Source organism: Ovis canadensis, chromosome 19 (genome assembly GCF_042477335.2).
Source record: "Ovis canadensis isolate MfBH-ARS-UI-01 breed Bighorn chromosome 19, ARS-UI_OviCan_v2, whole genome shotgun sequence".
NCBI lineage: Eukaryota > Metazoa > Chordata > Mammalia > Artiodactyla > Bovidae > Ovis > Ovis canadensis.
In genome coordinates this window covers 27,621,040-27,635,684 of record NC_091263.1, presented here as the reverse complement: position 1 = coordinate 27,635,684, position 14,645 = coordinate 27,621,040, and the positions used below count along the sequence as shown (strand labels likewise).

The 14,645-nt window shown below is 43.0% G+C and overlaps 1 protein-coding gene across 1 annotated transcript in view; it reads right to left on the bottom strand.

The window, feature by feature from the left end:
* MYRIP (myosin VIIA and Rab interacting protein) overlaps positions 1-14,645 on the bottom strand; it is a 217,994-nt gene that overhangs the window by 107,687 nt on the left and 95,662 nt on the right. The window contains exon 3 of the mRNA XM_069560700.1: positions 7,870-8,091. Within this exon, the coding sequence (XP_069416801.1) occupies positions 7,870-8,091 (222 nt within the window). The remainder of the gene's footprint in view (positions 1-7,869; positions 8,092-14,645) is intronic.

Here is a 14,645-nt window from a genome sequence, read left to right as displayed (position 1 = left end):
GTTTACATGTGTGTACATGCATAAGACCACTTAGTCAAGAGCATTGTATTAATAATCACTCCAGATGGCTTGCTGGGTGATTAATAATCACTCCGGATGGCTCCCATTCAGCCCCCAGGGGCCATCACCATCATAGGTCAGTCTGGCCATTTCAGAACTCTCCATGAATGGGATCATCCAGTGTGTGCCACCTGTATCTGTCTTCCTTGGCTCAACATCACATGGTGTTCACCCATGGTGCTGCAGGTATCAATAGGCTCCTCTTCTTCATTGCTGTGTAGTATTTTATTATATGACTACATCACAATTTTTATATTCATTCTCTGCTGATAGACTTTGGGGTGGTTTCTAGTTTGGAGGCATTACAAAGAAAGCTGCTGTATCTTTGTGCACGTGTTTTCTGGACATACTCTCCCAAAGTCAACGGAGACACCCCTTGCCCCAGTTCTATCACGTGGCAGGAAGTTGCCATTCTGTTCTATTTTGTTTGTTTGCTTTCGCTATAGAAATTATGCTTCCCTTATTTTAAGCCATAGGTGATTCAGGAAGGAAGAATCTTACTGACTTCTCTGAGCAAATTTGTAAAGTTCTCTCCAAGCAGTTTTTGATTCTGTTCGGTAGGTAGAATAGGGAAAAGGAGTCCAAAATGGCGGTGGCTAAAAGACAAGGAAGGGAAAAGCCCACGAAAAGAGAACAGAGGAAGGTCAAAGGAAGGTCCGAGGACCTGAGTGGGGACTTCAGGGAGAACAGCACTCCTGACTAAGCCCAATTTGCATAGGGCAGGCCCGGGAGAAGAAAAAAACATATAAAAAGAGGAGGAGCCAAAGGGCTCGCTCTCTCTGCCCTCCCCCCATAAAATAGAGCTGTAACACTGATTTGTCTACGAGCTATAACACGGTCCGTTCGAGACCTGAGAGCTATAACACGGTCTGTCCAAGACCCCAGAGCTGTGACATGCCGAGGGCTTTAATGTCCGTCACTCCAAATCTTCATTGTGACGAGACAAAGAACCGAGGAGCATCCACTCGCCTGACAATTCCTTCCCGCTGAAACCTTGGAAGTGAGGTGAGAGGGGATCAGTTTTACCTCTTCAGGAGACACGTACACCCTCATACCTCCGCACACTTTTTATCATTTCACACTCTGTTGCTTTACACATTCAGATTCCCAGCATCAACCACCGACTACCCTACTTGACCAAAATAATGCCCTTCCTGCCTCAGCCATACCCGTTCTGCTGTCCCCAAAGACATACTGTTTCACGACCCTTCAGTGCTTTACCCTTCCTCTCTGCCAAATTCCATCCTTCTTTCAAATCCCTGCTTAAATGAAGCCTTCCTTTTTTCTTTCTGGCAAGCTAACAGAATTGTAAATTGATGGGGACATAAATTCTAAATAAATAAACCTACTATACACACACTGTATTTATATGAGAATATACAACAAATTTTGTTTTGTGCTGAAGGCAATTTTTAAACATACAGGACACAATTTAATACACAGGGCATTTTTAAAAGGTGAGAAACAAATTACTTCCATTTGATAATGACCTAATGACCGTGACATAGGCTACCTACTGAATGGTATAGTCTTTTCCCAAAAGTTAAGACATAAGAGCTAAATTGATTAGAAGCAATGCAAAACTGTTAGCGCTTTAAGATTGTAACTAAAAGGCACAGCTGACAAAGATTTCTTAAAGGTATTCAGTTTATTTAGAATTCGTTACAGTTCCTCAGTGTACAAGGCCATTCATTCCTAGATGTCTCTTGAAGAATCTCAGTTTAGAGGTTAAGCAAATCACCTGAAGGACACAGTCCCAGAAAATGCAGATGTCTTTATGGGGTTTAATTCTGATGAGGCTTTGGAAGCTACTTAATTGGGGAACTGGGGGATGCTGCCCCCAGAACAATTCTTTAGGGAAAAAAAAAAGAAATCCTCTTTTTTTAATTGTCTCACATCCTACTTCTAGGGGTGTAAACTATAAGCCTCTCCAGTTCTTTCCTTACCAGTGAATTCCTAAATACTCCCCTGACAGGGCTGCCATTGAATTACAGAGACCATAATATTCTCTGATGCTTTTACAGTGATTTCGAGAGCAATTCACACCTCAGGCGGGATTCCTAAGAATCCTTCTGACAGTACAGCTTATACCTTCCAGGGCGAAGCAGCCCATTTATATGGTAAATGCGTTGGCCCTCCCATCAGGCGATGCTGAATTAGTTTGCCTTCCTTAGGCCACTTGTTCCTGCTCTCAAATGAGAACTCAAGAAATTTAGCAGCAGTCCCTTTTGGTCTTGATTTTAAGAGCTGTTTGTAGTCTTCAGAAATGAATACAGCATCATCTGCTATATTGGTTCCTGCTAAACTTAACTGTCTTCATACTGAATACTGCTTTGTCCAAGTTTTAGGGCTTAATTTTCCAGGATCTTTCGAAGAGCTTACATTTTGTCAGGTCTCTACCAAGTGAAACAGATGTTCTTCACTGTCTGTCCCTCTCTTATGCTGCACTGTCAGACCCTTCTTTTCATTTCTTAAACTGACTTTCTGTGGACTGTTCTGAGGGAACTTCCAATGTTTAACCACTAGTCTTATCCTGGGCTTTCCAGGTAGCTCAGTGCTAAAGAATCCATCTGCCAATGCAGGAGATGCAGGAGTAGGTGGGGAAGATAGATCCCTGGGTAGGGAAGATCCCCTGAAAGAGGAAATGGCGACCCGCTCCAGTATTCTTGTCTGAAAAATCCCGTGAACAGAGGATGGGTCCATGGGGTTGTAAAGAGTCACACACGACTGAAGGAGCGTGCAGGCTCTTCCGGGGCTTGCGTATGTACTGTATGCATATCTGTGCTTTAAAAATAAAAAGAGCAAGGTTCCTTCTTCCCTCATGGTTGGGGGGACATAGTCCTGTAAAGAATGCATACCCTGGAGTCAAAGATTTGGTTCTGGATCCTGCTCCCACCCCTATTGGAACAGTAAGATGCCTTGGTAAGCTCAGCATCTACAACTTTAACAGGAGGTGCTATTCACCTCGCAGGACCATACAGGGGAGAGTGCTGGCATCTAATTAACGTTCTTTTCTGGAAATCCACTCTCTACTGCCTGCAGCCTAGATTCAGCCTTACCTTGCCCAAGCTTTCCCGTCTGCCCACTGCTCACCCTTTCCTTTGTCCAGCCTGCCTTTGCTTCCTTGTCCTCCCCTGCCAAACTCCTACCCCATGAAAACCCAGCTCAGGCAACACTTCCTTTGGGATACCCGTCCTGCTGTTGCTCTAACCACAGTCCCCCTCGGAGGACCTCATGGCCTCCAGCAGAGCACTGTCCACTCACAGCTGCTCAAGTAGTACTGAGATCTGTGTGACTCTTTAACCTTGGCCAGTAACACAGGCCTGGGCGCTTGCTGATGGAAAGAACCAGTGCCTCTGCTTGCTTATCAGAGAAATTTCAGAAAGATAAAAATTTCTGGCTAAGATTCAGTACGTTCATTACCCTATCATGGCCCGGGTTTAATCCCTGGTCAAGAAACTTGAGATCCTGCAAGCTGCAGTCAAAAACAAAGAAAAAAAAAATGCCAAAAGATCAAAATTTCAGGCTGGCCTCTTCCCCATAATAACTGTCCTGCAACTTACGCAAGGAGGCTTCAGGAAGAAAAGAAAAAAGGGACGTTACAAACAAAAGGCATACCAAGAACTTGTACCAAAAAGTTGTACGACAAACATCGAAAGTGGACAGGTGAACAAACAGTGCTCCAGAAAATCAGTGACGGATGGTAAAGAGCTGATTGCTTCAGCACAGGCCTCCTGTGTGGGCTGAACCCAGTAAGCGTTTATGGAAGAAATAAATGCAAAATACTCTATGTGTCTGTGTACATTTCCAGGAACAAGGAGACGCTGTCTTACATAACCAGGTAAAGTGATCAATTTCAGGAAGTTTAAAATGAACTCAATACTATTCCACCATCATCCAAACGGTGTCAACTGTCCCAGTGTCCTCCACAGCCACGTTCCTCATCTCAGAAGTTGATCAAGGGTTAGGCATGCCACTTGGTTTTCATTTCTTGTTAGTCTTTAAACATTTCCTCAGTTTCTTTTTTCTTTCATGACATCAACATTTTGAAGACTTCAGGCCAGTTATTTTGCATAATACCACTCCATGTGCCTTTTGCGTTTCCTCAAGATGAGATTTATTCTGAAATCTCAAAGGGTAGACTTGTCTCTCACAGTACATAAATGGAACTTAATCACCAACACTCCTCAATTTTTTTTTCCTTTAATTTTTTCAGTCTAGTCAAGAGCTGTGTCAATTGTAAAACTTTTCCACTGAACAGCCCTGGCTAAGATGGGATTTTCCAAGTACACAGTCACTTTCTTTGACTTGCTGCAACATAGCGTGTAATGACATTGCAAGAGCTCCTTATTCAAAATGAACTACATAACATTGGCACACAGTGCTGCCAACACAGATAATTATTCCATTGCACTCAGGTTCCTATGTCGCAAATACTCCACAAAGTGTACATACAGGATAAATGCTCTCCATTCAAAAAAAGGAAATACTTCTTTCACTAAGAAACCGCCGCATATATAATTTTTAATATAAGAATTTACCCATGCTAACACACATGATTTTAAATGTCTCCTCATGTTCTGTCAAGTAGAATGTGTCCTAATTTACTTCTTCTGTTCTATTGTTGGACATGTAGATTATTAGTAATCCAGGATGTCTCATTTTTCACTGAAAAATGTTTTGTATTAAAAATATTCCATTGCCTCTTTAGGTAAAGGTTTTAGAAATTACAGGGTAAAAGGACTTGAACATGCTAATGGCTATTGATATATGTTGGTAAAAGGTTATGCCCATTTTGACTTCAGCAGCGATGGATGAGAGTGCCTGTTTCAATCTACCCTTGTCAACACTGAGGAGAATGCAGAAAAACAAACATTAATTTAATAAGAAAAAAAGCTACTTGAAGTGTAAATGTCTATTCCCTTGCTTTCTAGTGAGGTTCAACATTTCTCCATATAATTGTTAACCTGCGAATGTCCTCATCTCATAGTGGTAATTTTTTAATATCTTATCTCCTGTAGGGATATTGCAAACCCACTGGGATATCTCTAAAACATACTGTGGAGTTTATACTAAAAGGGCAGCATGCTAATTTATGAATCATGTGGATTGTGTGAACATCAAACATTAAGTGATCAGATAGAAGTAAAGGGTATTTGACAGAAGGGGAAAAGAAATGAAGGCTTAAACTGTCTCAGAAAAACCAAAGCCAATGCCACACGGGTAATAAGGACATATGTTTTGATTTCAGTTCCAACGGTAATTTTTCTCTCTCATTCCCTGAAAACAATCTCCCCAGTTGGTCTGCATTAAAGGTAATAGCACAAAACAACAAAAATCAGAGGGAGCGTTTTTTATAACGAAGCAAAGAACTAAGAGGCCAGCTTGTTTCCAAGGAAAGTAGGAAAGAGATTCCTGAATCAATTCGACACCAAATGATAACGGCAGTCCTGTGCTTCTAGGCCCTGCAGAGGATGTTAAATGCAACCACTATATGTCCTTATTTATAACGTTTGACTGCATCTCTGCAGTAAATAGTCAGGAAGGGAGATTTATACGTAATTAGAAAATGACAAAGAGAATGATTCCATAGTATCCTATTGTTAGGTAGTTAGAATATGGAAAAGACAGACAACATTCCTGGCTAACCCAGTTTACATAGGGCAGGCCCGGGGGCGGGGAGGGGGACATATAAAAAGAGGAGTCAGAGGGCTCTCTCCCCCTCTCCCTGTCCCCCCCACTCCCACCCCCGCACGCTGGGGCTCTCCTCTCTTCGCGTCTTTGGATTGACATGCCCTCACGCCTCGAGGATGAGGATGGATTTTCCTGTTTTTATCTAAATAAAATAGAGCTGTAACATGGAGCTGCAACACTGATTTGTCTAAGAGCCATAACATGGTCCGTTCAAGACCCGAGAGCTGTGACACGCCGAGGGCTTTAACGTCCGCCACTCGAAATCTTTGTTGTGATGAGACAGAACCGAGGAGCATACACTCGCCTGACACTATTAGCTATATAACTTCTAAAATAAGTAATCCATCATTCATTGTTATTAATCTCCCAAAGCTAAACATTTTAAACTAACGTACATTTTAATTCGAGTCACACCTGTAGAACCACACCATGGACAGGCCTGGGGTGCTTGATACAGCCATTCGCTTCTCATGCTGCTGCTGGTACTGCTGCTAAGTCACTTCAATCGTGTCTGACTCTATGTGACCCCAGAGACGGCAGCCCACCAGGCTCCCCCGTCCCTGGGATTCTCCAGGCAAGGACGCTGGAGTGGCTCGCTTCTCATGCAGTTGGTTAATAGCACCACACAAAGGTCTACTCTCCACTCCTCGTGCTTTAATTTTCTGAGCGCAGGACTTTTTACTATTATAATTATTCATGGTTCCGTAGTATCTCAAGAACCATATGCCTATGGTAGCTACTGGATAAATAGCTAGAAATCAAACCAGTGCACCCCAAATGGGCTTAATTTACACAGGAAAGAAAAAGTATGTCAAGGGCAATGGAGAGTAAACTGTGGGTCTAAAAAGTGGTCATCGCCACAGCTTCACAGAGCTGCTATCCACTGTTTTATTGGGATTTCACACAATATAAATACAGGTGTTAATCACGTAATTTGACATATACAGTGTTTTAAAATCCAATTGCTTGATTATGAATATGCTGAAAGAATATCCCAGTAATACCCTAAGTAAATCATTTCTAAACCAAGACATGAATTTCAGATTGCATGAGAGGCAGAGAAGCTGATGGTCAAAGCAGATGGAGCACAAAGTGACCCCAGACACCATCTCCCGGCAAGACGCTGGCTTTTGCCAGGCATTTAAAGTCTAAACAGTCCATTGTAAAATAACTGCTTTTGTTTCAAGAAACTGGGCAGATTTTAAAAACTGTCATTTACCCGAAATTTTTCACATTTGATTCAAGTCAAAATATTCCTAAGTGTTTCCCGTGATGAATTTGGCAGTGCATCCTGTATCAGGCTGAGGGGTTATACAGCTTGTTAACTACTACTGTTACTGTTAAGTCACTTCAATTGTGTCCGACTCTGTGCAACCCATAGACATCAGCTCACCAGGCTCCCCTGTCCCTGGGATTCTCCAGGCAAGAACACTGGAGTGGGTTACCATTTCCTTCTCCAATGCATGAAAGTGAAAAGTGAAAGTGAAGTCGCTCAGTCATGTCCGACTCTTAGTGACCCCATGGACTGCAGCCCACCAGGCTCCTCTGTCCATGGGATTTTCCAGGCAAGAGTACTGGAATGGCTGATACATAAATAAACTTTTCTAGGGAAACCTTCAAAATGTAAAAGACTGTCAGCCCACAGGCCATATACACCTGAGGCACTCTGACTTCTCTATCAAATTGAGCCTTAGAAAAATTTCAAGAAGCAAAACCTGCCCCATGGATCTTGGACTTCTTTCCTGGACTGGTTCCAGTGATAGACTTAAATAATATGGAAAAATAGGAAATGAGCTCAACTTTTCCATCTTTTTTGATTTGGGACAATATTCATCCCAAGACTTCTGGAGATATCCCCACAAGACATCATCACAAGATTAACCCAGCACAGTTCCCAACTTCTCCCTAACATCATCTTCCTTCATGCTCTGATTAAAGAAGTTTGGGTGTGTTCTATCTGCATCAGACACACCAAATGTAGAAAACTCCTCAGTAACCCTCCCTTTCCTTAAAAAAAAAAAAATGCCGACCACTCAACCACTGGTGGCCCCGCTTGGCTGAAGGAAGACGGTGCCACCGTGAGCTGAGACCCTGAGGGTGCACTCGGCCACTCACCTCGCCTGCTGGCAGACACAGCAGACCCACACCTTCTCGTGCTTCTGGTAGGAGCAGCAACTCTTGCAGACGTTGAACTTGCAGTCCCCACACCGGCGCTTGGTGTTGACGAGGAAGGTGAAGGGCGAGCAACAGCGTATACAGCAGTGCTCCAGGAACTTCTGGTGCCTGGAGAGGATGCTGCACTTGCTGCCTTCCTCATCCAGCCTCTGCTTCATCTCGCTGGGGGCAGGGGCCGGGGAGGGGGAATGAGGAGAAGAAAGACAGCAATCAGCTCAGGGGCTCCCTCCCCAAAGCACCCCACCCTGGCCCCCTGTCTGCCAAGCAACCACGTAGGATCTTCCTGTAAAACTGTACAACTCAGGAAGTCCAATGGCTTGACATACTATCCAGAGAGGAACCCTAATGGTGGGTTAATTGTGTGTTCTTCTACGTGTCATATTTTCTATAAGAAAGCACAAAACCTTACTACTTATATTTCAGACACCAGATTGAAATATAAGTTATTATAAAACTAAGCACATTAAAAAAGAACCCTTTAGCTTAATTAATGCCTTTTTAAAGGAGCAGAAGATCATTTATGTTAAAACATTAATCCTCACAACAGCCCTGCTGGGAATATGATAAATGCAATCCTGGCCCTCAATATCCCTGGAAAACAAGCACCGAGGATTTTAAAAGCTTTCAAATCAATGTAAGTCAATAAAGATTCTCTGGGTGATGGGCTAATCCTAAACACTGGTGACTCGAGAGCTCGATAAACGTTAACTCCCTTTTTCCAAAGAGCTCATGGGTACTCTGGGCACACAACTGGTCAGTGCGTGCAGCAATGCAAAGCTGCACACACTGTTTTCTCTATACTCTGAGAAGCAAAGGAGAACCCTGAAAGATAAGGAATCCCCCAAACACACTGAGATACCCAGGATAAACCTGACCGGAAGTAACCAAGTTATTCTGACTTGAAAGGTTTTGAATTTGTTTTTTTTTTCTGTTCAAAGATGGACACCACAGGCAGGAACAGAACATAATTATATTTTTCCATACCCATTTTGTGATCACACAGTTCATCCCAGATGAATCTATGATGTAAGTACATCATGCTAAGTTGCTTCAGTCATGTCTGACTCTTGCAACCCCACAGACTATAGCCCTTCAAGCTCCTCTGTCTATGGGATTCTCCAGGCAAGAATACTGGAGTGGATTGCCATTTCCTCGTCCAGGGGATATTCCTGACCCAGGGATCAAACCCGTGTCTCTTATATCTGCATTGGCAGGCAGGTTCTCTATTACTAGCGCCTCCTGAAATATGGTGTATGTAGCAAATATTTTCCTTCATTTTGCAGTTGTTTTTTCAACTTTTCATATGGTGTGTCTCATCATTTAGAAGCGTTTACTTTTTCTGTAGTTAAATCTGGCAGTCTTTTCTTCTATGGCTTCTAAATTTTATGTCTTGCTTATTACTTCTCCCACCCTCTACCAACCACTTATCTACTTTCTATTTCTACAAATTTGCCTATTCTGGCTATTTCATATAAATGGAATCATACCATATGTGTTCAAAGTTCATCCATGTTATAGTGTGTATCAGAATTTCATTCCTTTTTTACTGTCAAGGAATATTCTGTTTACAGATGTACCATATTTTACTTATCTGTTCATCGACTAATAAACATTGGGGTTGTTTCTACTTTTTGCCTATTTTGAATAATGCTGCTATCAACATTCATGGGCAAGTTTTTGTGTGGACATATATTTTCAACCCCAGGAGTACAATTACTGGGTCAAATGGTAATGTTAAATGATTAAACTTTCAAGGAACCACCAGACAGTTTGGTCATTTGGCTACTCCTCCTTACATCCTACTGGCAACCCATGAGGGTTCTGATTTTTCTGCATCCTCATCAACACTTGTTACTGTCTGCCTTTTTTATGACAGCCATCCCAGGAGGTTTGAAGTGGTATCTGTGCTTCTGATTTGTATTTCCCCAATGAGGAATAATATTAAGCATCTTTTCATGTACTTACTGGCCACTTGCATATATTCTTTGGAGAAAAGTCCATTCAAATCTTTCACCCATTTTAAAATTAGAATATTTGTCTTTTTCATTGCTGTGTTATAAGAGTTCTTTATATATCCTGGATACAAGTCCCTTATCAGATATATGATTTGCAAGTATTTTCCCTTTTTTATATTAGGATTTTCAGGTGTTTTTAGTACAACGAAGGGCTGCGCTAGCTCATCGCAGGCTGCTACTAGAATTGGAAATCTACGTATGGTTTTATAATCTAATTTTTCACTTGACAACAAAACACCGTAAACATCTTTCCATGAAACTTCAAAGAGTATTTACAGCTTTAGCTTTCAGGTGCCCTGGGCTGGCTTACAAGCTGCCAGTACATGCACAGGCTTACTACTCTGCATTGCAATGTCCAATACCCATTTGTAGCTTGAGCACTGGAAGGGGAGAGAGACTATATAAGGCCTGCTGATGATTCTACAGGGTAAAATATTATATAAGTATACTTGGCTGAATGGGGGCTTCCCAGGTGGCTCAGCGGTAAAGCATTCTCCTGCCAATGCAGGAGATGCAGGAGACCTCGGTTCAAGCCCTGAGTTGGAAAGATCCCCTGGAGGAGGGCATGGCAACCCAGTCCAATAGTCTTGCCTGGAAAATCCCAAGGACAGAGGAGCCTGGTGGGCTACAGTCCATGGGCTCATAAAAGAGTCGGACACGACTGAAATGACTTAGCATGCATAGTTGGCTGAATACAATATTTACAGGGAAACAGGACGGAAGGTTTTTCCTTAAGGCATGATGATATTGTTATCCGGTCCCTCAGATTTAAAACAGAAGATGAGCTAAGTTATCAACACTGTAAACAATATAGGAACAGCCTCAGCAACTGACTTTCTTCTATTGACATTTCAAAGACACTAAATTAAATGTGATAAAACATCCAGGAAAGAAAGTCTTTGGGGATCAAAAAAAAAGGGAAAAACTCTGTGAACTCAACTCACAAGATCACTCGAGCTTTATGAGTTTTGATTCCTGATATACAAAACACCAATGGCATTTTAAGAAAATCACTGAGAGTCTAATAATAAAATTTACCAACTCCTCCAAAGTTTGTCCCTAAGCAAATCGAGGATTTTTAATCACAGACTTGGAGGAGGAAATAGGATGCCCTTCTTCTGGATCACCTCTCCCTTCTCAGATTCTACTACCCTATAGGACCTCCTGGCAGAGAATTGTATGGGATACATTAAAGAATTAAAGAGAATTGTATGGGATAACCTACAGTGACTGACTGCAGGATCAACCAAGAATCACAAGACCAGGTATCTGCACCGAAATGTCCTGGGAGGGAGCAGGCTCCCAAATGGTCAACCACGCTGGAAACAGTGATGGGTTTCGTCACAGGCGAGGGTGCAGAGCTGAGCTCAGTTACTACCAAAGACCCTTCCAACGTTTCTGAGCCTCTACCTTCTGAGCAGCAACAGTAATTCCTACTTCATGGAGTTGCCGGATATTTCAAATGAGAAAAGCGGCAATAAGCAAATAGTGCTTATTCATTTGGATCAGCAGTAGTCTCAGTGCACGTAACATTTGCTCACACTTGCTTCTGTGTGAAGAAGGCGTGGTGACAGTATCTGGGCAGGAAGGCTCAATGTGTGTTTGTTGCTTGAGCGCTGAGTGTGCGTGTGAAGTAGTATCTTAACTGTGGTTTCGGGTTTTTTTGTTTGTTTTACTTTTTAGCATCTGAGATCTTAGTTCCCCAACTAGGAATCAAACCCGCATCCCCTGCAGTGAAAACGTGGAGTCTTAACCACAGGACTGCCAGGGAAGTACCTAGCCTCTTCTTAATACATCACTCTGGGACGGATATATGAAAAGCTGTCAACATTTCACAGTTTCTGGATCCACTGCCATGCCATTTCTGACTCTCACCACATGCTGAGACTGCATGCAGGCTCAGTGGGGCTAGAGTGTCATAACTTAGCAGCATCTACCGTGGGCATAGCAGGGAGAAGTGAGGGCATATGCGCCACTTGTTTGCTATCAGAAAGACAGTAATTCTGCCCATAGCCACAAATCTCCATGTTACAGGCACTATTATCTGGATTGCCAACTATCCACTCAATTCACACTCACTGAGTAGCTATAATACTATCCTGACATGTGTGCAGGCCAAGTCACTTCAGCTGTTTCCGACTCTTTGTGACCCTGTGGACTCGAGCCTGCCAGGCTCCTCTGTCCATAGGATTCTCCAGGTGAGAATCCTGGAGTGGGTTGCCGTGCCTTTATCCCAGGGGATCTTCCCGACCCAGGGATTGGACCTGCATCTCCTGTGACTCCTGCATTGCAAGCAGATTCTTAATGGCGCAGCCACCAGGGAAGCCCATAGTACTGTTCTAGGCACTAGGGATAAAAAGACATAGGTTGCTCCCTTTCATGAAACATGTATTAAAGTAGGGATTCAAATGATTAAAAACTAAAGAAAATATAAAACAATTATAAGTTGTAAGATATTCAATAACAGAATAGGCAGGACTGAGGACAACATGGCAACCTACTTTAGACTGGGTGCTGACAGACGTCCTCTCTGGGGAGGTGACATTTTAGTTGAGAAGGGGCTAATCCAAGAGAAAAAAACAGCAGAGGAAAGAGCTTAATGTTGGAGAAAGGGGAGGGAAGATAAGACACAGCCCCTGGAAGAGTGTCTGGATTTTATCCTGCGTGCAGTGGGAGGTTAATGAGGGTGGTGAGCAGGAACAGAGCAGGATCCACTCTTCATTGTAAGAGCAGCTGCTGTTATCCTAAGGTGGACTTTTCGACAGCTATGCGAGGAAGCCTGGAGGGCAGTGCAGTCATCTAGGTAGATGGGTGAGGTCTGGGCCAGGATAGGAGACAGAGAGGGTTGGGCAGAGGCATGGCACACCTGCTGAAGGATCCGATACAGAGGTGGAGGGAAAGGATGAACCAAGAACCAGTCTCAGCTTTCCAGCTTTTGCAGCAAGTGAAGCCACTTATGGATCAAGGGGAGATGACGATGATGGAAGCATGTTTTAGTGAAAACTGTGAGGCATTTAAGGGGATTTGCCACGTGGAAAACTAATAGGTATTTGTGCATCTCAGAGGATGGATCTGGGCCAGCTGTGTAAGTTTGGGAATCATCTTCACACACATCTCCATAAATACGGGAATGGATGAGCCACCCTACGGGAGACAGGGCATCAAGCAGAAAACAAGAGGGCCTAGAAACAAGCCAGGGATACCCCAAATGTTTAAATTCAGGCTGAAACATTGACAAGGTGAAGCCAGACAAAGAGACTGAGAAAGACACCAAAGGAAGATGTTTCAGAGAGGGAATGACTGGCTGTGTCTGCCATGAGGGTAGAGGAGGGTCCACCGGATCTGGGAACATGGAGGTCAAGGGGGGCCCCGACAAAAGCAGTTCCACTGCGGGGCGGGGGTGGGGGGGTGGGGGTTGGGGGGTGGGGCAGGAGTCGCTGTCATGGGCTGCAGAGTGAACAGGAGGTGAAGCAGTGAATCAGTCACTGAGTACCTCTGCCAGTAATGGCATAAATGCTTTTAAGAGCCAGGCTCCAGAGGGTGAACCCAATTGATAGGATAATAACAGTCATGGTCATTTAAAAGTATGTTTTGCTTTTAATATGTCATGGGTAATCTCCCTCTCACTGTGTAATTTCAGGCAGAATCATTCTGCTGCCCCCTGACGGTGTTATCAAAATTCATTCAAGGTTAATAGAGTTCAGCATATCGCAGTACAGAAAATAAACACTTAAAAGATTCCCTCTGGACGGTAGAGTTAATAGACACACACCAGGTACATGGTGATTACCAGCTCTGCAAGGAAGCAGACCATTTTAAACCAGAACTTTCAATGGTCCCTTTAGCCCCATAAACCAGAGCATCAGGTTTCATATAAGCATTGTCTGTAAGGAGTTGTGGGAGCCCCATCAACCTGAATTTCTGCAGGCAGCTTAGTAAACGGTGGCTGTTGGGGGTGCTGAGGTGTGTTGCCTCTTTTCCTAATGGCTACAAGATACTCAGCTCTTCTAAACCTCTTTCTTTCTTTCTTCTTTGTCAAAGAAGGATAGCAGCAGTATCCTGAAATGTCTGTTGCAGAAGTTAATGAGAAAAATGTAACTGAGTTGACCAGTAGGTGCCTAAAAAGTAAATGTGACTCCACAGAAGTCTGGTATTATTTCAGTTCAAACCAGCTAAGCTTCTGCCCCACAGCAGGTGCTTAGAAAAGGCTCCCACTTCTCCACTGGATCTTCTTCTTCTTCTTCTTTTTTTTTAAAATATTTATTTGGTTGCACCTGGTTTTAGTTGCAGCTCTCAGGTTCTTTCTTTCTTTCTTTTTTTTAATTGCAGCATTCAGTATCTTTAGTTGTGGCATGTAGGATCTAGTTTCCTGACCAGGGATCGAACCCGGCCTCCTGCATTTGGAAGGGCAGAGTCTTAGCCACTGGACCCCAAGGAAGTCCCATCTTCCTGAATATTTGAATAAAGGTCATTTGTCAGAAATCAGCTAGCCCGTACCAGGTCAGGAAACTAGATAATTTGACTGAAATGGTTTAGACAAAAGATTAATGTCTCTAGTCACTTTTAAAAAGAACTAATGATTTTTAATTATTTTTTGTTTCCCAAGGAGGTGAGGGTTGGGATGGTTAAAACCTTCCTGTATCTTGACACATTTTTGCTGGTTACCATCACCATATTAAAAAAAAATAATGATATTGAAAA